The following is a 23,545-nucleotide window of genomic DNA, read 5'->3' as shown; positions in this document are numbered from 1 at the left end:
GCCAAGGCTGCTCTAGACTTCACTGCAGTAAGACGATTCTGGACTTCATGGCAAATCAGCTCAGCTGCAGCCAACACTCGGAGATGTTTGGGAGCAGATTTCTGGCACACTGGCAAACTCAGGTCCACCTTCTGTCTTGCCTGCATCACTCAGCTTCTCTCATCCATCCATCTGCTTTATCTAAACTGCTACCCAAATCATGTCAGCGTTCAGCCCAAGCTGAGAGCAAAACTCACAGATATAAGGCAGGAAAATTATGAATCAACATTTATTGATGATATATACAGAAGAGGTAAAACATTTAGTGAAATATTATATTCGCGACTATTTCCAGTATAGAAAGAATGTCCAGTTTGTTTTATACATAAAAGTTACAGAAATCAGTTCACACCGTAAGAAAGCATTAAAACTAAATGACTACAAATAAGAGTAAGGATCTGAGCTACAAAAATAGACTTAGTCTACAAAGCATTCCAACTACAATATACAAGAACAGAGCCTGGAGTTGGGAGAAATTTTATTGTCTGCATTCATTAGTTAATACAGTGTGCTATAGTTACTGTACAGTATGTTTCAAAATCTGGGGAACTTTCTGAGAGTAACAAAAAGAACCAATCCTATTCCTATTGCTTTTTTATTCCTTTCAGGTGAAACACATGAAAATATTCCATCTCGTGACTCTCCTCCACTTTTAAGAGGAGGCAAAGGGTATCAGCAGTGGGAGCAGGTGGTGCTCCGCCCCGTACAACTGTGATTCACACCAAAACACTGTAGGAGGACTCACCAAGAAGGATACTTCCTGTGCTTTAGGACCTGATTTTGATCACTTTCCACTTAATGGGGCAAGAACATTTATGAGAACCAGACTCAGGTACGTTGGGCATAAACCAGCTTTTGTTTGCTTTCCCACCCAAACTCTTTCAAAACCACCTTCAGCTTCCGCCCCAGAAAAGTCACTTTCTTACAGATCTCAATCATAGCTCTCATTTCTGAAGAATCTTGCCACTGAATATGTAGTTCATGTGTCTGCTGTATGATCAGACCTACTTCTTGTAGAAAACAGTCCCCTGGACTTCAACCACAGTGGTTCAAGAAGCACTTAGCTTCTTGCACTTATTTCCAGCAGTATTTTCCAGCATATTTTCCTATCAATATCCTTTTCAAGCAATGTCAGGAGCAGTGTATCCTTGCCCATGAGTCACGCACAGCACAAGTAGCAGAGAGGGCACCTAGCAGGCAGGATTGGTTTTCCCCTTGCTCATTGTGCTAATTTCAACAGCGACTTACTGAACTTCTGGTGCTAGAGTCCCAACACGTCAAACAAACAAGAAGAAAACTAAAAAACAAATCATTCCATGTGTGCATTAGTTCTTAGTGTCATAACAAGTGCGCTCACGAGGCAGCACATTGATGCTGGCATCGCTTTCTCTCACTACCAGGGAAACACACACATGCAGGTACTGACACGTACCATGCCAGTTAGAAAGCTAAAAACTAGAACATATTTACAGTAAGTTGGCTGCATACATTATTCTGAACGTTATCAGAACAGGACAGTCCATAATCAACTGATAAAGCAGCTACTAAGCTATGAAACTGACTCAGTCGTATGGCCAGAAGGAAAACGAAGCCAGACAAAAGAACAAAACACAAAAATAGAACAGAATTTTGAAAGTTAGCCTAATTTCCTACTATGGCTCCATACACAATGACCAATTAAATTAAATTAATGCACCACTACCCATACTGTACACACCATTTCACTGAAATTACACATTGATAGCTACATTATCTACACTAAGTGCAGAGAGGCACTGGACATCATGCTTCAACAGAATGTCAGAACTGGTAACAATTAAGTTTTACAGCTATTAGAACTATTCTACCTGCAGTTCTTACTGATACCTGGTACAAGTGACTTAAAGTACAAGGAGGAGATTATTATATAAGGGTACATCAGCACACTTCCTACATGTCTATCTACTAGAAATTTAGTCTCCAAAACCTCAGCAGAATAACACGGCCCCACAGAGCTCTGAATAAGTGGAGAGATAGCCAGTATCAGTTACACTGGGACAGTAGTATCTGCTATTCAATGTTTTGCTTTGAATCACCATCAAGGCGCTAGCTGGCCATAAAGAAAACTACATGTGATACAATTGTTATTAATACTTATTTTTTTTTCTATTTCCCTCCAAACAGTTCTTTGTTCGGTAAATAAAAATAATTGTAGCCATGGCCTTAATGCCAACAGGTATTTGTCTAATGGGAAGGGACAGCAGTAAAAGAGAAAAAATTTCCACTTGTCCTAGTAAAAAAACATATAGTGTCTGATCTCTTTAAAGACATAAGAAAGCAGGAGGTATTTCTATGGATGCTACCCAATTGCATTGGTCCCATGGTGGTTTTATTGGTCCCCTTTCAAGAAGGCAAAGATAGGTGGCCAAGTCATGAAGTCTTTCTGCAGGCTGAACTCATGTACATTGCAGTGTAGCACAATGGACTGGGTACCTATTTTTTGCCTACCCAGATGTCCAGTTTTCTTTAATCAGTAGTCTGAGTCAGTCAGTTATACATGATCAGGTCCTAAGAAAAAATCTGCAGGATTTGGCAAAGGTAACACTGGGAAAAAGGACAAAAATGAGGGGCGATTGCCCAAGACAGTCAATCTAGAAGATTGTTCAGGTTATTATAACATTGTTCCATAATGAACTGCAGCATTTAAGGACATATTGAAATTCCTATTTGCTTCTTGCATTTTGTGCTTTGTTTTTAATTCAACACTAAACATACCACAGAAATATTTCATTGATCCTAAATGTTATGAGAAAATTGGTTTTGTTCTAAGGTCACCTGTAAAGGACTATCCTCCTATCATACATGGTCATATAGAAAATATTATAAGAAAATATTAGTCTGTAAATTACAGATACTAAGTAATTTAGTTCAGTCTACACTGTAGTTTCCAGAGAACAAGTACAAACCCCTAAAGTGTATATTAATAACTGAATCAGTACTGAGTATAGAGTATTTAACAATACAAATACATATGCAGCTTTTTCTCATGCATTCTACAAGCTACAGTTCACACCACATCATGGGAAATGGGCTATATTTAAGAAAGGGGCAGGATATGTTGGGTGGGAGTGTACGCAATTGAATTTATGAAGGAAGGACAACCTGTAGCACACAAGGACTCACAAGCCCATGCATAACACCAAAATGGACATGCCACAACCTACAATACCGACTGCAAAATCAATTTGTAAACACAGTTTGCATACAGTCTTTTAAAAACTGTAGAAAAGAAATAGAAAAGAAAGATACAAAAATCCCTGCACGCTACTCTATTTATTTACATAACGATATACAGGTACCAGACAATCCAGGTTGTGCGATGCTGTCTAAGACAGTTCCCCTTCATGTAATGTTATACGACACAAAGTGTCATTTAAAAACAACTGCAGGGCTCCTGACTTTTGAAAAATCATACTAGAAGGATTGGATGCTGTAGCATCCAGCAGCATTGGCTTTGTAGCAAAACACCATTGTGACAAAAAGGGATCAAGGTTTGGGTGAAGCAAGAAATCTCACAAGTCTTTTGCTTCTCTAAATCTGGAGTTAGTTTGCTGGCTATTTCCATCTTGGGCTAGTAGACACCTATTCAGTGGCTCAGTCATATGCTCTAGGATTTTTCCACGTTCAGAGTATGGGTTTTCCTTAAGAACACTAGCTGCAAAAGCATGACCGCCTTAGCCACCAGCATTTGTATTGACTCAGTAATGGGAAGACAGCGAGCCTCCCCCAGCCAGGAGAGATACTGATGGGATGGTGAGCAGAAGCCAAGGGATGGCTCACCAGAGCCCTGTGCCAGGAAGCCCACTCATAAGAGAAAGGGAATTATCAGCACCTGGGCATCAGCAGTTCAGCTCATTCATAGCAGCAGATTTCAATTTAATATCAGACATGATTAGGAGGACAAAATGAGGGAGGCACTCCTTGTACAGCATAAAGCAATGAGTCCTGCTGGAGTCATATGGAACTGGAGCCTGTGCTTTTCTGAGGCTTACAGAAAGCTGTCTGAGGGCCATTAAGATCAACGACTTTCAAAGGAAAATGGACATAACACTTTATTTTAGTTACATTTTGAACTAGAACATAACACTTTAAAATAAGGTGGTGAAGATGGGCTGCCTTCCTTTGAAACTTCAGCACCGTAGTTCCTTTTCCCCCAAATACTCGATACATCCTCTATTTCCAGATATTCAGTCAATGGAAATTGGGTAAATATTTTTTCCCTCAAAGTCATCAATAAGATTGGAGAAAAGAAAATCACTCTTCATTCAGAGAATGTTTTCTAGAGAGAGCAGGATTGCCCACGCAATCCTATGCAGGGAAGCAAGCACAACAATAGCCAAGGTGAGCTATACCACTACTATGATTAATATGACAGATATGTTAATGGTATCCTTACAAGTCACAGTAATAAAATTGAGGGTAGTCTCTGGCTCATAACAGACTAATATTACAGTACATTTTAATAAAGTGCCCTTTTTTAGCCTTCTGTAAATTATTTCAAATGCAGCAATAAGAATAGACTAATGGAGCTACTGAAATGAGAAATTGATATGACTCCACAAAAGGATTTCTCTAAGCCTGTTACTAAAGCTCAGAGCCTTTTAAAACTTATTTACAGAAGTGAATGTCAGAGGTAAGATTTAATACTGCCTGTGTTTGGGGGGATTTGTGCGATCGTTGCTGTGTTGCTACAACAAGGCTGCAACAACACAAGAGAAGGCGAGGAAACAAAGACAATCCAGACAGTTGCCAGAAGAAATGTGTTCAAACACTGCTGCTGCGGTTTCTCATATGAACAGTCGGTTTTTCTGAGTATCAGCTACCAGCAATATAATGGCCCTGGCATTGCTGGAAAACAAATCAGAAATCTACACTACTCACACCTTATAAAGTGGCACGTGGAACTCCATGTGCTTTGAGAAAGAAATGATCATTAACTGTATCTCAGGGAAAAAACAGAAAACAAACAAACAAACAAACAAAAAAACCCAACACCTTAATAACAGTGATCCTTGTTTATGTGCTGAGTTTTAAACTCAGTGTTGGACTTGTACTATAAAGATAGTTAGGTAAAAAAGAAGCATCTTAACAAAGACTTTGAGAGTGTGAGAATTACCCTCCTCTTAAGCAGCAGATGAGGACTGTCGCCTCTGATGGGATTGTGAAATCCCTCAGTACTTAGCAAAGGCAGGAAGAGACTTGACCTTTCCTGGAAGCCCGTGATTCCCCTGGATTTCGGTGGAATTTCCATGCAGCCAGAACATTGCCGGCACAGGTTTTTCTACAGCAAGCATAGTTTTTCAAAGACGTAACGAGTTTCTCACTGATTCAAATGGAAGTAACACACTTCACATTGTGGCTCACATGGCTTGTCCCCTACCTGTCTAAAGTATCTCCCTGTGTAAGAGCCACGTGTGTTTCTCACAGTGCTGCTGCAGCCTTTGTTTTCTAAGGGAAGAAACGAAGAACAAAAGTCTTCCACTTCTTTAGCTTTTACGTGTGGTGTGCTTTAGTTTCAGTGAATGGATATCAAGAGAATGCTGACCTAGCTTCAGTAGAGAATGCATAAAGTAAAGGCATAAGTACGTAATTAAGCATGCAATTAACTGACTCTTCTCCTGGTTTAGACTTCTCCATGTGCCAGTGCACTGTCAGCAATGCAGAGGGCAAAGGGTATCACAGCTGCACAGACAACAGGTATTTGACAGAGAAGCAGCAGGGTGAGCATTGGAAAGAAATGTTAATTCCTCCAGGAACTGCATGGAACGCTAATCACTTCCTACTGTGCTTTTCTTTTAACATTGCCATTTCAGCCCTGGAAACAAACACAAAATGTTTACCACATGCAAATGTATTCATCAACACCTAGTGAAACTAAAAAGAGAGTGGTCAGTGGTCAGCACTGCCTACTGAAATGTCAGCTTGCCTTAGCTGAAGTGGCCAGGCCAGTCCCTAGGTTAGTTTCTGTTTATTTAGTTAAGTAGCAACCCAGCCTCATGTGGAATGAGCAAATCGAGAAATGCAAGCCAAGAGTGAGTTACATTTTCCCAGCAAAATGGAAAGCTTTTGATGGTTAAACGCAGTGCTGTGCTGGAGTAACACTATATTAAGTATTCAGCCAGGGTAAGAGCAGAGAAGTTTACCAAAAACAACATTTCTCCTTCTCCCACATCCACATTTAAGTAGAGAAATGCAATTGCAATTATTTCTTGAAACATCCCTGAGTTACTTTACCTATGAAATCACTAATTTAAAATGAGAGCCTGCTATTCCAGTCCTGTCAAAAGGCCCAAATTTATTTTCCCTGGTGTGGGTGGAGTTTCACTAGCATCTCATTCCTTCCTCCCCTAGTCTCCATCTGAAGAATCACTCTTCAAAAGACAGCACGTCCCAGGCGGAGATGCGTAAGCACATTGTAAGTGTTTCTCAATATGCAATTTTGAGGAGCTGCCCAGTCACACATTGCTGGCATCCCTTTTCATTTCCAACCACTGAACACTTTCAAAATACATCTAAAAGTCTACAGACTGGTTCTCCAAAGTCACTCGCAAGACCCATTGTTGCTGTGGCTGCTCCTAAGGCACCAAGTGCTGCCCCTTGGTCGCCACAGCCCTAACCAGCCACAAATATGGTGCTGTGCCCTCAGGCAGGCCCATCACTCCAGTAGCAACAAGCTGCTTGCAATACATGCTTGCACCCTAAGAGGAGCAAAGGCTCTGGGGCACCTGCAGGCCTCTCCAGGCACATCTCTGGCACTTAATCCTCAAGTAACATTATCTTCACCTGCAGACTAAAGCCCCAATAATACCCAGACATTCCATTCAACACAAACAGAGTGAAGTCAGTGACCTTCTGCTTCCTTCCCTTGCCAACCCAAACATACTTTCTTCTTAAAGTATCGCATTGGTTCTCTTGTGCATTCAGAGAAGCAGCAACTGAAGGTTAGTTTGGGTTATTTTGATATCAATGACCAAAGAAAAGAGAAGACCACCTGCCTACCACTTCTCTGGATATTCTACTGTTCTGCACATCACACACAAAAAAATCCTTAAGTTGATTCACAAGACCTCTGGAAAAGGTGTCCACCTTTAATTCATTAGAAGCCTACAGAATTCACAGTGCTTCTATACTTGCTGGATTATTCAGGCTGTCTTGCTTAGGATCATTGTGATGAATTGTGAGAACAAAAAAAATTCCACATCAACGAATGCATGACAAGGGATGCTCTGACAGTGAACTTAGACTTGTGCATTGTAAAGAATGTGTGCAGCTTTTTCAGAGGTCTTTATATGAATGCGGAGGAGCAAAAGCAAATTATATTTATATTCTGATAGCTTCTATAGAGCCAAATACCACTCCACAGTTAACACACAACTTCTGCTTACACCTACAACAGGTCTTGAGCAAAGATGCTGAATGGCCCACATCTCTAAATGTTTCAGCTCTTTTCTCTGCCATTTCTAATCTCACCATACTTGAGAACCTCTGAGAGTTCCACCAGGCCCTGCACAGGGCCCACCTGGCTCAGCTTTGCTATAAAACACTGTTAGTAGTAGAGAGGCATTCACCAGAGTCTCAAGATTGCAGAGTATTAACAAGCAACTTTAAAAACACAAGGTTATTATTGTGACTGTAATTTCTTCTGATAGGATGAATAAACTATAGTACGTTGACAAAACACCATCTTTCTAATGCACATGCCATGTGCTCTAAGAAACATTTTTCTGACAGAGATTTATATGAATCATTACTCTGCAAAAGAGAAAAAGACAGAAGTATATTCAATGCATTGGTCTAAATCCTGTAATTCTATCTTATTCTTCATCAGTCCAAACCCTGGCCAAATTCTAGTAACATTAACCAGGAATTTGGCTTAGTAATAATTTCAGGATTTAACCATTTTTTGACACATGACATGCTTGGAAAATAGACACTTCATGCGAAATGCCACTGATGGTTACATTCAAAACCTCACAGTTCCTTAGTGTGATATACTCAGAATTTGTTTACAGAGCATTATCAAGTACCCAGTCATGACATCCTTGCTCACATTCAGTAGTACCGTATTTGAGCAGCCCCTTCTCCATAAAGACTCCCTCTGACATCAGCGGAGTAGGGTGAATAGTAAGGTGCTACCGACTTTGATTGAGAATGACATAATTGAGCCCATGGTGCTCTGTATTTTGTACAGCTGGCATGGATTTAGGAATTATCACCCCTGCAATCTTACTGCCTTGTATTATGTGATGCACTGTGGTCACAATAAAATGTGACCCAATAAAATGGGGGTGGCACCTGCCCTGGACAGCTGATAAAAAATACATCGCATGCACATGCAAATCTAAGGTCTTAATACCAAACATTAATTGTACTGGTCTAACAAAAGGTCCAGGTTGGTTTATTGACTTCCACATATTAATCTTGCCCCCGGATCCCAGTCCTGTTTGAAGTACAACTAGGCACAAAAATTCAGTGCTTCCCATGTCAGGAGCTTATTATTATTGTAACAAATAGAAAAATTTAGGGACACTTTCAAAAGCTGTGTCAGCCATACAGTGCTAACTAGATCAATTATGCCACAGGAGTCATTGAAACACTAGAAGGCTTGCATGAAGTTATATTTTTCTGTAACTATTTGTGACCCTGAGTCCCTGTAGTGAGCATTATGATCTTTCCATTTTGCAGCATTTACATTCTCTGCGTCTTGAATGAGTGGGAAGGCAGGTGAGAACACATCACACTGCATGGAGTATTCTTCAGCTGCATTGTCCAAACAGTAACACAAGGGAGAAGACAGATGGTTATGGATCATTGTTTGGCAAAGACACCGCATTGACTATATGAGATTTTTGCTAAGTTTCAGTTAAGAAATTAAGCAGAAACTGCAGATGTTTTTTTTTTTTAAAAAAAAAGAAAAGAAAAAGAAAAAGAAAAAAAAAAAGAAAAGAGAGAGAGAGAGAGAGAGAGAGAGAAATCTTCCTTAATTGTGATATCTTTTACCAGAAGAAAGCTTCAGGACTTATTAAAGATGGATCTGGGAATCTCTTCCCTTAGTTTTCACGTTTCCAAGGCTCTTCTTCAACAACATTGATGTCTGCAGATTTGCCATTGGTTGCCAGTGTTACCTGCAAGTAATTATCATCAACAACTGACTTAAAGGCCAAGGCACTTAGACAAGAAAAGTCTTGACTTTTATAAGGAAGATCATGATATTTACAGGAACTAGATACACCATGTCTTATTATATATGTAAAATATATTTATTCAGAATTCACAACACTCACAAATAGTGAGACTCCTCTTAATTTTATATGCTGACAAGAAAACACTAGCAGTAGAAAAATATTTCCTATTTTCTCAGCCTTTTTTGTAGTTTTGTTTTTAATAACTGTTTCAGGTTATACTCCTATCATCCATAATTTTTTTCTGGGTTATTTAAACAGCAGATTTCTTTGTTTGTTTGTTTTGATCTAGAAAGCTGTACTTTCTTAGTAGAACTCCTTCACAGAGCAAGATAGCTGATGCAAGGATACAAAAAATGTACAAGGCTGGAATAATCATAGATATTTATCTATACAGTCTCACCTACAATTACACCACCTTTAAAAAAAAGGAGCTAAAGATATACTGTGAAAGTACTGTTCATTGTATCACTACTACTTATAGTGTAGTGAAACTTTATGACTGTAGTCAGACCAAAAATCCATAGTAATGCTGTTTTTGTCTCGCACAAATTACAGCACATCACTCTTGCCCATAAAGATCTGTGCTACACTTTGTTTATTTTATAATATGGTAAAAGACCTACAGTTATCTACCAGCTCAGTGAACAATGACCAGTAGGTTGCATTCCAGAAAGAGGTAGAAATAAACCCATGCTTCAGTAAAGGTAACTCCAGACAAATGACTTTAAAAAATGAAGAAAAAAGGGTAAAATGGTTGGTTTAACTTTATAAAAATAATCTAGATTTTTTTTCAGCAGCAAGATAACCTTTCTTTTAATGTCAAATGGATAGCTTAATCTTTCCTAACTTACCTTGTAAAATAACATCCTCAGCTTCAAATGAAAACTTAAAGACAGAGATGAAATTCCCCATGCTGGATAAACTGGATGCATGGAAGCATTGGGACATGGAAATATGACAATGTGCACTGATTTGGAAATAAAGTCAAGCTTTTTCTTAGATAATGAAAGGGGAAAACATGCAAGTACAGGAATGAACAGCTTATTCAGACATTGAAATCACATCAAGTCATTCATGTGAAATGAGATAATAAAAAAATACAAAAACATCATGCAGTACCATCCACTCTAACCCCACGTAAAGATACACTACTTATTAAAAATATACATTGACCATGCAGAATTATAAACTAGTAGTGCTATACATGGAGTATACTACAGGATGTAAATAGAAAGCACATGCTAGCAGATGATGAGCTTTTTAAAACTCTGACCAGAGTTGCAGTGAACTTTTCACTCCACCAGTACATTTAACAGGATGAAGTCTTTTCACATTTAACAAACAGCTATTTTGAATCTCCAGATCCTATACACTGTTGCTTTTGATACTCTAACACTTAGATTAGGCTGTAGGCCACTTCAACATCCAGGTTCTTTGCAAATATCAGGATATATTCATAGCCTATACACTGGACTGTAACACCATATCCTTTTGGCAGCTTGCAGACAGACAATTGACCCACTCAAACTCAGTCTTATGCCCAATCCAGTAAACCCTGGCTCTGTTCATGAATTTAAAAGTGCAAAGTGAGATCCCATAAAACAATTTAAAGAAAAAAAGAGAAAAAAAAAAAAAAAAAAAAAAAAAAAAAAAAAAAAAAAAAAAAAAAAAAAAAAATCTGTATTTGTGAAGGTTTTCAAGAAGAAAATAAAAGATCTTGTTATGTTAAACAAAGCCAAAAAACAATTAAAAAAAAAAAAAAAAAAANAAAAAAAAAAGAAAAAAAAAGGGAAAAATACTTCATAAGCCACTGGTCTCGGATTTCTACTAATGAGTGTACTTAGGGTGCTATACTGCACCATGAGTTCACATCTTTGAGGTAAAACAATAACTCAACTGATGGGAATCAGAGGAGAAACTGAAAGAGAAAAGAAAGTACAGTAAATACTGAATCAAAGAGCAGCTATTGTCTAGCTTGGCATGGATGTCTGAGAGATGGAAAGGAGATTACCTTTTCAGTATTCAGCTCCATCAACCTGATTCAGAATGATCCATGCTAGCTGTGTTTGTCTTAAACTCACTGAAATTAGAATATTCTCTGACATAAATAATTTTGAAAGAAGCTAATAAAAAAAAATTTTGGTATGTTTCTTTTCAAGTAAATTCCTTCTTTTTTTGTTGTTTGTTGTATTTCGTTCATTTGTTTTCCTGAATTTAATATTACTTTGTCCACTAGAAATTCAGGTTTGGCCTGATGTTATCCAGAAGTAAGCATTTGAAAAAAAGGGTATGCTAACGAATGCTTCCAGACAGGCCATAGACAGGTGAAAGCACTAGAAGAGAACTTTATCTCCAGTTTACATGGAGATCTGCTAAAGGACTTACTATAAGCATTCATAGTTAGATACTGGCTCAGTTGTGGCATGTGAAAGATGCAAGAGAATCTTCTTGGATAAATGGCTGATGTAGGCTCACTGTGTCAAAAACAGTGTAGAGGATCAGATTAGAGACATAGATTTAAAATAATAATAATTTTTCAAGAGATTTTTGCTTTCAAAAGAATTTAAAAGTTCTGGCTTGTTACAATTTCTTTCTCCTCATTTTCACTTAAAAACTCCCTTGATTCTAAACTGCCCTGTCCTAGTGGTGAGTGCTTTGTAAACTTCTAGCCATTAACCACCCCTGCTGTCTTCTCCATCAACCGGTGGGGATTTTCAAGCTCACTTTGCTCTGATCAAGACATTATTATCACTATTAATAATCCATGTTAGTTACAGCAAGGATTAGAAAGAAAATATGATGTTTGTGTCTTAATGATCCAGGGACGATGGAAGCAAAGCGTAAGCATGCTGTATGAGCGCAGGAGCATTCAGATGCTAAAGTGCATTCAATATGTCCGTCTCTGAACAGCATATCATGGAAGGCAATCAGCAAACGACAACACCTGTATTTGGATTGCAGATACCCTTCGTTTGAAGTTGGCATTTAAGTTCTCTGTTGCCAAGAAAATTAGGTAAATGTCCATAGAAGGTGATGCCATACTTTCTGTGTCTTGGCATATTCCATAATACGCTGCATCTTGCCTTTTGATATGTAAACAATGTACATGATTTTTCTCCTCAAACGACAACTTTTAAGAAGAGTGCAAAAATCATCTTTTGAACTGCTCAAACTCATTCTGGGGTTCATGGAGCTGGTTGTCACATTGTTATTTGCGGAACAATTTCAAAAATACATGCAGGTTAAAAAATAAAAATAAAATAAAATAAAATAAAGCATGCACTGCTATATACATGTCTCAATATCCATAAATGTGAAAGGTACCTTGCACTCATCTACTATGACTGAGTTGTGAGCTGCAAAAACACACTGGTTTGAGTTGTTTTCCCTATGATTTTTCATGTCGTCATAGATAGACTGAGTCTTGGTCATTTCTATGTCTTCGTGGTCTTTATGATGAGAATCAATGCTGTCAAGTTCTGCCTTGGAAAGGTGGTAGACGATGCCAGCACCAAAAGAATCCCCCACTACATTGACTGACGTTCTCATCCGGTCCCTATAAAAGAAGCAAAAGGCAAAGGCTGAATGGCATGAGAGGAAGAAAAAGTGAATGGGAAATTGGTAATCACAGCCTGAACCTTTGATTAATCAGCTGAGGCAAGTGTTGGGTCTGCTATGGGATCACAGGTGAGAGTAATTGAGCTGTGATACTGGAAGGAGTGGAGCTTGACTCTATCTCCTCTAGACCCTATTTAAGGGCTGACCACCCCTAAGGCAGCTTTTCTTGGAGATTACTTCCTGGTGAAGATTGCCTCAGTGGTTCCCAGCAGATCGAAGGCTTCCATACGGGTGAGTTTTTCCTGTAAGTAACCTTTTGGGTATTTACAGCTACCATCTTTCCATTATTGTCACCATACAAAAAAATCAGACCTGAAAGCCCTATTAATGTTGCAGTTATTGTACTTACTTATTTCAGAAGATTTATGGCATCTTTGGAATAGAAAGATGGTAGCTTTCAAGTGAAATTGAAAATGCTTGCCTTTCTAGAGGACGTGTTCAGGCAGGAAGGATGTGCTAACTCCCATGGCCCAGCTGCTCATTCTCATGGGTTTTGGCAAAGAGCTTGCACAAGGGCACAGCCAAACTTCAGAGCTGTGCTTTGCTGAGATCTCCCTGGTGCCTGTTTCTGCAGCTGAAGGTTTCAGTGTCAGGGTGCCAGACTCACATCATTGCCCTTTGTTTAATCTTAATTTATCAGGGTGCTTAACATAGCCAGAGAAAGAGATTTTAGAACTGATGAAGTGTGTGTTTGCTGGAGTGGATTAACAAACAGGCCCTCCCCTTTCTCTTAGTGAGAAAACTGCTGGGATGAAATGTCTGAAACGTCTTCATAAGACTCAGGCCATCACAGCTCCTCTGCTGGCACCATCTTTACAGATGGTCATCTGTCAGATGGCAGCATGCCCGCCCACACTACCGTATGGCAGCACACAGTGGATGAGCCAGCCAAATACAGGTCACGGCTTACAAAATGATGAGCCTGTGACAGCATGTCAGTAACAAGTGCCCCTCACTGCACAGGGTGCCAGCGGAGGCCTGTGTGCTGCAATACAAAGAAGCATACTCATTGGCACTTCCCAGACAGGATGCCTTTCTCCTGTCTCCTATTTACAGCATGACTCTATCTGTCAGCAGTGAGGTCATGGCTGTGGATCTTCCCTCATTTCAGACTTCTGCCCAAAACCTCCCAAAAAAGGGAGACGGTCTTACAGAGAATGGCAGGACTGAGCTCTCCTGCTGTCACTCCTACTGCAGATAGGCTGCACTGCTCATTTTAACTTCATTTACACCTGCCACCTAGATGTGAAGAGCTAACAGCTCTGGAGTTACATCTGAGCTGAAGCAGCTACCCACAGTTTTTTCTTCCACCAAAAGAATAACCAAATAAGAAGTCTAACAATTTCCACCACCATCCCCAAATAAACAAACAAATAAATAAATGAATAAATAGACCAACCAACAACATCCTTCCAGTTTTGCCTCACATGAATGAAATACTTTACAGATCTCACCCCATGCCTGTGAAGACTGTTTCAAACCTGGTCAGAGTGACAGAATAGGAAATAAATGACTTTCTAGAGGATTACTTTAATTAAGACCATCAAATGTACTGAACCTTCCCATACAGTGCTCCAAGAACTTTTGCTTCATTTTTATTTCTACGAGTAGCATTAGATTTTGAAAGGCTGCACTGGAGCCAGACGAGGGAGAGATAATATAAGCACTGCCAAGAAATGAGAATACACAAATATAACTGAGGGATGATTCAAATTATGAATGGGTCATTCAAGCAGATATGTCAGCCCATATTCATATGTTACTAGCCATGAGATTCTGTAATACAAACTGCATGCTCTTACAAAGCATTACTATACTAAGTGAGCTGATGTAGACCACAAGTTTCCTTACAGCCAAAGAGGCAATATCATAGCTGTCAGAAACAAACAGCAAAGTGCCACTGACTTCTTTGGGGCCAGAGGACACCCAAGAAGAAGTAAGATTGAGTTTACTCTTTTTTCAAAAATAACCAACAAAATAATTCTGGCTTCTTGTAACTTTGAAAACATAATTGATTTAGGAAAGTTGCAGTCTAGTCACCTGACCAACATAACTACTTCTGTTTTGTTTACAACAGATCCTGAGAGGAATAATGGAAAGACAACGTTCTCTCTCAAAAGCCAACTCAACATCTGGTAAGACTGTGCTTTGATATTGCTGGGATGTAATTCTGGAAAACCTGATAAGGATTAATGCCTAATTTCCATGAACTGGCATAAATATGAACTGGAAGCTTGCTGATGTTTTAGATACAAATAAAATTATCCCAAAAGACAACTTTCTGTTTGAGCTAACCCCAAATTCACAAAGAAAGAACAGAAAGAAGAGGAACTGAATTAGGCAGGCCCTCTTGTTATTAATGTCATAGCATGTATATAGTATGCTAATATGTAAAAAAAACAAAACAAACAAACAAAAAAACAACAATCAGTTCTGCTTCCTGAAAGCTTGAAAACCCCATATATCAACCTTACTATATTTTAGAAAGATTAAAATCTTAGCACACCTGCTAATACAGAGAGTTTGTGACGTGTTTTGGTTGCCTTATCTCTTAGCTGTTGTAGAAAAGAGCTCCTGTGTTTTTCAGTTTAATTCAATTCATTTGATTCCCTATTCATAATGCCTAGATGTGGGGTAGGTCTGAATGTTCTGAATTTGGATCTAAGCCATGGAGCAAAGCCAGAACTCAAGCAGTCTTCTTATGAGGTACTGAACAAAGGTAGATATGTAAAATACTGGATGGGCTGCCTAAGCCTGTTTTCTCTAATTCCTCTTCCCTCACTGCAAAATATCACTGTATTTGAGGTTGTGCAATGATATTCGTTAAGCTTTTCTGTCTCACATTTGGAAAGAAGCCATCTTTTAGCTGGAGCAAAAGAAGCTTGCTTCATTCCAGCTGCTGGCATATAATTGCTGTCCTATTAAATGTCACTGCTGCGCTGTGCTTAGTTTCAAACTGAGAAAACTGTGAGAGTTGTGAAATCTTGGGAAACTTGCCTGGTGAAAGAGCTCACTTTGTATGTACGCGTGGGAGGGGGAAAGGTTTAGCAACCTAATCTTTAGATATTGGAGAGACTTGAGAAGAAATCAATACTGAAACCTTTTGGCTCTTATTTGAATGAAAAACAGCCAAGCTTCCAGCCCATCAAAAGTTAGTTTTGTGTTGCACCATGACCAAATCTTGCAAAGCTGGTTTTAGTAAGACTGCAGATTCAGATGATGGCAGTATTGTAAAATCAGTTAATAGCTCTTTTCATCAGGAATATTGAAAAACTCATACAGTAGGCCATTTCTGCAAAGCTTTCATTAACTGGAATTCAACTGCTATAAAGGGAGCTATCCCAAAATATTTCTACGTGTTCCAGAAAGTGACTTTCATAATGCCTCAGAGATTTTCTTAACTTTCTCTTCTACATTCTGTTATAAATGCAGCTGTAGTTTTATTCTGTGATCTAAAGAAATGGAAGAAGGCAATGCTTGGAAGTAAAGAAAACATGATTTTATGACGTTTTGTTTCAGATATTTTTAGATATGGTTTGTGTGCCCAGCAGACTGCTCAGAAGTTGGTTTGTGTGCCTCTCTTTGCCATCTCCAATGAAAGTAACTTTATTTTTCATATCTCATTAGACCTCAACACAACCACTGGAAGATGTAAAACAAAGCTGTTAGCCCTCACCATAGGCTAATTACCACAGCAGCTTCACCAACAAACTTTGTCTTACCTTCACAGCAGTAGTGTCAGGACACTAAAACTTTTCTTCTCATTTTTTATCTCCTTTCCCTTTTTCCTCCATGTTTTACTTCTGAACCACTCTGGATATGCACAACTGATTGTTAGGCCAGAAGGATCCAAAACCAAAGTCTTGTTCTGGAAGGTTCTTCTGATTGGCATTTATTTTGGAAAGATACCATAAAATATTTCTTTCTGAAGTACTTACTGGCAATCTTGCTTTCTGTACTTACATTCAACACTGCTACAGCTCCACAGCAAGATGCTTTTATTTCTCTAAACAGTGCTGGAAAAGCCAGAGATAATGATACCTAGGCTGAGCCTGAAATGCAACACATACTGCTGGATCGTAACTGCTGGTAACTAACAGCTCTGAGGTTTGCTAGTGTGGGCAGAGCTTCTCAGTCCGCAGGAATATTTTTGAATGACATTTCCCTAAAAAAAAACAAACCATAGGCTTCTTTTGCACATCCTCCTACCAGCTGCAGAAACCTACCTATTTGCCCCACTTTGAGAGCCAGTAAAAACAGATTTAAAATGAGTATGCTCCTCCCTTTGCTTCCTTCTTCCCAGCTGCAGATGTCTACAGCACTTTCCTGTTTTTAATCATGACCTCAGAAATATATTAGAATCCTCAGAATATAACATTTTTCTCTATGCCAGCTGCACTTTGACTACTGAACCCTGCCCTACTTTGACATTCTGAGTCATGATATCATGATATTCAGTTATACATAAAGTATGTAAGTAATTTTTTCCTCTGTTTTTCCAAGCTGTAACTCTTTCATTTTTCTTTGAAACAGAATCCAGAGCTGTGCACCATTCTTCACAGCTCATAATGGAAAGACAGGTAGTAACAGATACACTATGAAAGAAATGTCGAAGAATTGATGAAGACCTTGAATTCTTCTCAGTAAGCCAAGAGATAATTACGAGAAAATAATCTTCTGTTTTAGCTTAACATTCTCAACACTGCTGTTACTTCTAGCATAGTTTTAGTAGTGTATCTGGAACTGAAAGTTACCACAAATGAGAACCTGAGACTGCAGGCATAGGAGGAAATACACAAATGGCATAGAACACTAATATCTCCTGGAACAATAGAAACATATGTCTTTACTACGTACAAGTGTATCAGGGGAGAGATGGCTGTTGTCCATAATATGCCCTTGCTGCTATCTGTGACAGGGAGGCATCATAAAGAAGACAAAAATGCATTATCTTTGGGCCCATGCTCATACAAGAAGGTCCTTTGCTCACAGAAATGGACCTTACTAGCTCTGTAACAATTTCTACCACCTGAGGAGATGCTTTCAGTGTTTCCTTCCTGATCAAATGGTTTATGACTATTTTCTCCTTTGCTTCATCTGACAGGAGATTCTTGGAGTTCTCTAGGATCAATAGCTGAAAAGCACTACAGGCAAGCAAGCATTCCTTCATTGCTTTTTCTGCATCGAGCAGTGAAGTCAGCACAACTTACAACAGCCAGTCAACAGCAACAAGCAAACTGATGTCCTGGGTAGGGAGACCCACTGCAGTCAGGATAAGAAGCATAGTGACGAGTCCAGCGCTGGGAATACTGGCAGCTCCAACACTTGCAAGAGTGGCTGTCAAACTGCAAAAACAAAAATCAAATGGGAGTAGCAGGAAGAGGAACATGAACTTTAGTTGCTTAGTCATGTGATCAGTAGGAAGGTCTTATTCTCAGATGGTTCATTTATGTTTATTCATGGTAATTGAAGACTAAATTTTGAAGTAATTGATTGAGAGAAAGTGGTTATTACCAAGTATAGGAGAACAGAAGTCTTGGTATCCAAAACTTCTGCAGTATAAGCCTAGATACAAAACACTATAGATGAAAATGCAAAAAAAAATTTCTGATGGGTTCAAAAGAAGAAAAAAAGAAATAGGAAACAAAAAGAGGAAAATAGAAGGACAGAAGAAAAGAAAAAGGGGGGGGGGGGGGGGAAAGGGTGGGCATGGGGGAAGGGAGAAGAAAAGAAAAAATAAAGAAAACAAACAAAAATTAAGAGAATTGAATCTGTCCTTTTTAAATGGAACACAGACTTCAATAACATTATTGCAACTCTGTGGGTGTACCCAACAAATCAGAAAGTGCTCCCAGCACAGAAGTAGAAGAATGTCTCTAGGGGAAAGCCTTTGGCTCTAGGTCTGTGATAATAATCTATGAGGATGTCAGCCTGATCTAGACCTGTCAGACATCTGGGTTTGACCCGGACAGTCCAGGCCACAGTGTGTTTATCAGGTGTCTGTGTTAGAGTGCAACCTGACCTTCCAAACCCTCAGACAGATTCCAGCAGTCAGGATGCTTTGTGCTGCCATCAGGCTCTGTACATGCCGTCATCTCCTCAGGCACTGCCAGCCTATGTTGGACAGAGGGGTCATGTAGGGTAGGCTTTTGTAACATTGGAGCAAAAATGCTCTGTTCTGTGAAGAGGAGAACTAACAGTTTTCCTACATAGTCCAAAGTTGCTTACTGCTTATTGAATGTGAGTCGTAGCTGACGACCACAGCCTTAACTGGTGTGAGCAGAAAGAGCTAGAGCCAGTTCCTCAGAGGAGGGAGGAGGTGTAACTCAAGTCTGGGCTTAGCTGACTTTAATTGCCCTAATCTTAATTTGGTTTTTAGAAATGGCACCTCTGAAATTACTGTTCTCATTTATCAGGCTAGACCTGAATATATCACTCGTCTTTATTAGAAGCAATACTGAACGTTTTAGAAACCTTTTTTTTTACTACTTTAGGGGCTTGGGCAGGAGGTAAAGAAATGGAAAAACTGCTGCCAATACAGCTGGGTAAGGAACACAGAATTATATATTCCTACACAGAAACTTTTTAAGTGTTAAAAGGGCTTAGTAAAAGAAAGATGGGTGGGTGAAAGTTACAGGAAGAAGGCATACTTGGCAGCCTTCATTTTTGGTTTACATTTTAACTACTCAAAATGTTAGGCCTGGTGTCTTCATCAGGTTTTCCACTGTAAATTAACTAAAGCTGCAGTAGTCATAACTTTGCCTTTGTTTCTTGTTAGTCACTGTATCTAATGGGTCTTAAAACTCCCTTACAGTAAACCATCCTGAATCACTTTTACCCATTATGAATGGGTACTTTCCTTTGTTCTTCCAGAGATAGTCCTTAATATGAAGAGCTGATATCAAAGGCAGAGAGCTAGCGTTCTCTGGGTTAGAAAGAAAAAGTCTGAGAGTATCTCAGTCATGCTGCAGGCAATATCACCCTCATGATTTTTTACACTGAGTCCATCATTTTTGCTGTTCACAGAAGTGCTTTCCCTTTCCCCTCCTCCCCCATCCCACCAAAAGAAACAACCAAAAACAAAAACATAGATCAATGCTTAGGAACATTTTACTTTTCCAATACATATAAACACATATATTCTAGAAAGTTAATGCCCTATCACTTGAGGCATCCCTCTATACTAAAAGGCCCTGCATTGCACAAAAAACAAACACACAAAAACAAAACCAAAAAAGCAGTTTTCACTGAGCATCTTCAACAGCAAAACTGTACAAACACCACTAGAATGCACTGAGGCTGCAAAAGTTTAAAGATTAACATCACTAGAAAACCAGGACCTACATATATACAGTTCTTTTGCATACATTATTAGAAGTCTGTGGGTTTCACAGTGGATCTCACAGCCACTGAGAAGACAGACAAGTGAAAGCTTCATTTTTTACTGTCTGTAGAAACAAAGCAGTAATTTTGAACTGACCTTACAGTAACTATCTGGCCTCCATCCAGCTCAATTCCATTCATCTGTGCTATGAAAATGGCAGCCACAGCTTCATAAAGGGCAGTTCCATCCATGTTAATAGTTGCTCCAACAGGAAGAACAAACCTTGTTACACGCTTATCAATGCCTAGATTTTCCTCAAGACAGCGGAATGTTACGGGTAATGTTCCAGCACTGAAGGACAGAAAGCAAATAAGTAAAGAAGATGTCATTTTAATATAATATATATACAAGGAAGCAAAGTCAGAAATTCTGCTCTTTGTTTACTTTCAGCTCCGACTTTCAGCTGTGATTCAAGTTTTGGCTGTTGTTTCAATTAAATCTACATTTAGCTGGAGGTGGGACTGAGGCCAAAGCATGAACTTGCCTTCAGGAGGGATCAGCGCTTGAGAGATTGTAGATGAATCTTTCAGACTCATTTATGAATTATTTCTTGCACTTTGCTTAAAGAGGCCAGTTTCCAGTCTTTTCTGATGAACAGAATTACAAGCAAAGGGAAAAAATCCTAAATTTACTTGATTTTACTTGATTTACTTGATTTACTTTGAAGGGAGAAATCAGTACTTCATTATTTAATTGAAAATAAATTTAAAAAAAAAAAAAAAAAAAAAAAGAAGTAGGCAAATATATACAAAACACATGCAGCTCCCAGACAGTGGAAGACAGGAAATAATGTCAAACATGGTCTGAGTTTAAGAAAAGATGTGAAAGACATGTAAAAGACAGACAAAGGGCTCCTTGCACTGAACCGTAGTGTCTTGGCTCTGTGGGAATCAGTAAGGCTATTCTATTCACTTGTTCAAAATAAAACACCTTCATCTAAAAATACCCTTGAAAACAGAACGTACTCCTTCCCTGTATCTGTAAATATCTTTTACTTCCCTTCTCTCACACGTCTGCCTGCCTCGGGCAAAGGACTTGCTGCAACAAGTATGAAACCCACACAGGAGCATGTTTTGCTTCCTCACTTTTCCATATTATCTCTGAGGTCAAGTTCACCACTAAATGAAGTTGGTTGCTGCCTGAAAAGCCATTCTGAAAACAAACCTGACCTTGAGAAATGTGTTTTAATTGCTGTCTCATACAGAAGCAACTGAAGAAGAACATCTGCTGTGGTTTGTTTGGTTTTCTTCATCTGAGTTGGCAGAATTTCTCAAGGGCCTTCACTATGATGTACCACTGATGCTGGTGTCATTGCCCCTACAAAAATACTAGTTCACTTATGAAGGAGTAAAGACTCACCACACTTTCTCAGAAAAAAAATTACTTACAGTGTATTGTTTCTAGTGCCTTGTAATTTCAGAGTCTCTCCAACACTTAAATTCATCCATTACCACAGAGATGCTATTGATCATGCAATTGATTTTTAACAGATTTTGTTTTAACAGATGCTAACAAAGCAGATATTTAGTACCAGTCACTTGTGTTCGATAGTCTTTACAAATATATACTTGCGTTTACAATTTATTTTAATTGAAGTTGATTGAATGTTTAACACACTCTTGTTTTTAGCCAAATTGGAGAGAATACATACTTTATAAAAACAATGTATTGTTCTCCCTTATGTTACTCTAGTGGTTACATTTATAGCAGACAGATGAAATTATATGGTGAGTCATTAACCAATATTTGCACTTCACTTTTAAAGTCAGTTTCATCATCACTTTGCCTTTTACAGTAAAGGTACTCCCATATCTTATTAAAAGAGGAACAGAACAGCACGTAGTTCACTAACACACATAAAAACTCAGTCCAATAGCTTTTCTTCTGAAATACAAATACCACCTTACATATACTTTCGCAGAACAGATCACCAGCACAAAGTGTGTATCAGCCATAGGTTAACAGTGTTGTAACATACCCTGGCTGGCTCAGCAGACTAGATAAATATCTTCCCCCTCCAGTTCTGTCACCATGAGCAAGGAGAGGTTAGCTGACCACAGAGGCAAGGTTTCTTTATTAAAAGAACACAGTAAATAGTCTCCTTCTATGGTTCCTCAGCCAAACCAAACCGAGAGCCTTAATAGGTCTCTGTATAGGGAGTACTTTCAGCTTCCAGAGGTGCCAGGTTAGACTTGTATGATAGTGACTGTTATCACATGGTCACCTGTCTGTGGAGCTATGCCTGTGAGCCATATCTGTCTGGCCAGTAATTCAAAACGTAATACTGAAGTAAGTCCATAAGCAGTTTATTCTGTACATAGGAGTCTAATATATTCAGTTTTTTGTTTTGTTTACTGAAGTCCCCTTGCTCAGTCAAATTGGATGGAAGAATAAAATGAAGGCAATATAGTAACTCATTGCCACTGTTTGGGAACCAGCTTCTGTTTAAGCCTTGTATGCTGTGAGCTCCCAGGATCTACCTTGTGTCCTCCACAGAAGAAAGGGGGCTTGAATGCACTGAAATATTCACTGAGATCAGCAGACATACACACAAATCTTAGGGCATCTCTACAGATTACTACCATTATAACTCAGTACAAGAAGCAGCTGGTAGCAATGGGAGACTTTTATCCATTTCTTTCATTTCTCTCCTGAAGTCTAGCACTATTTTTTCCCCCAGGGCAGTGAGACTAGTCTTAATGTGCCTTTAAAAGGTGAGTAAATAGTATAATCACTGTTTCCCAGCTGACGAAAAAAGGGCAGAGGTAACAATGTGTACAAGTCATTTGGCCTATATGAGAAAAGAAAACCAAAAGTATGCTTCCCAACTCTCTTCAGTGGGCTGTACAATCTCTGTAAGAATCCCCAGAGTGTGTTGTAATCTACTTCTCCCAATAAGGCTGGATTTTTAAAAAAGTTTTTATTCAGTGGCATAAAATGAAGGTCAGAACAGAAGATGTATGACCTTAAAACAGCACCTTATAATCTGCTAAAAATAGATAAAGCTGCTATTTCTCAAGCGTACCTGGAAGCTGTGCCTAGTGCTGTGATCCATGCCTGGAAAATCCCAGCAAGGAATGAAAAGGGGCTTTTCCTCGTTATCACAAAGTAAAGCAGAGGCAGGAAGATTCCTCCATGGATGACGAGGCCCACAATCACAGTTACCATGTACATCCCAAGTTGTCTAGCAACTACTTCAAGGTCCTTGATTGCAATGATTTTGCCGCAGATGAGACAAGCAATGCCCAAAGGGGAATACCTGGGGAAAGAGAACAAGCAT

At 39.0% G+C, this 23,545-nt stretch overlaps 1 protein-coding gene across 3 annotated transcripts in view; it reads right to left on the bottom strand.

Moving 5' to 3' along the window:
* Positions 1–250: 250 nt before the first annotated feature.
* SLC1A2 (solute carrier family 1 member 2) overlaps positions 251–23,545 on the bottom strand; it is an 81,598-nt gene continuing 58,303 nt past the window's right edge. The window contains exons 8-12 of one of the 3 annotated variants that reach the window (XM_015863578.2): positions 23,291–23,524; positions 20,362–20,556; positions 18,092–18,226; positions 12,588–12,819; positions 251–9,203 (exon numbers count right to left, since the gene is read on the bottom strand). In XM_015863578.2, coding sequence (XP_015719064.1) covers positions 9,129–9,203; positions 12,588–12,819; positions 18,092–18,226; positions 20,362–20,556; positions 23,291–23,524 — 871 coding nt within the window. In that variant the 3' untranslated portion in view covers positions 251–9,128. The remainder of the gene's footprint in view (positions 9,204–12,587; positions 12,820–18,091; positions 18,227–20,361; positions 20,557–23,290; positions 23,525–23,545) is intronic. The other 2 variants (XM_015863576.2, XM_015863577.2) reach the window with 2 other exon arrangements.

This window comes from Coturnix japonica, chromosome 5, assembly GCF_001577835.2.
Source record: "Coturnix japonica isolate 7356 chromosome 5, Coturnix japonica 2.1, whole genome shotgun sequence".
NCBI classification, from domain to species: Eukaryota; Metazoa; Chordata; class Aves; order Galliformes; family Phasianidae; genus Coturnix; species Coturnix japonica.
This window is presented reverse-complemented; position numbering and strand designations above follow the sequence as displayed.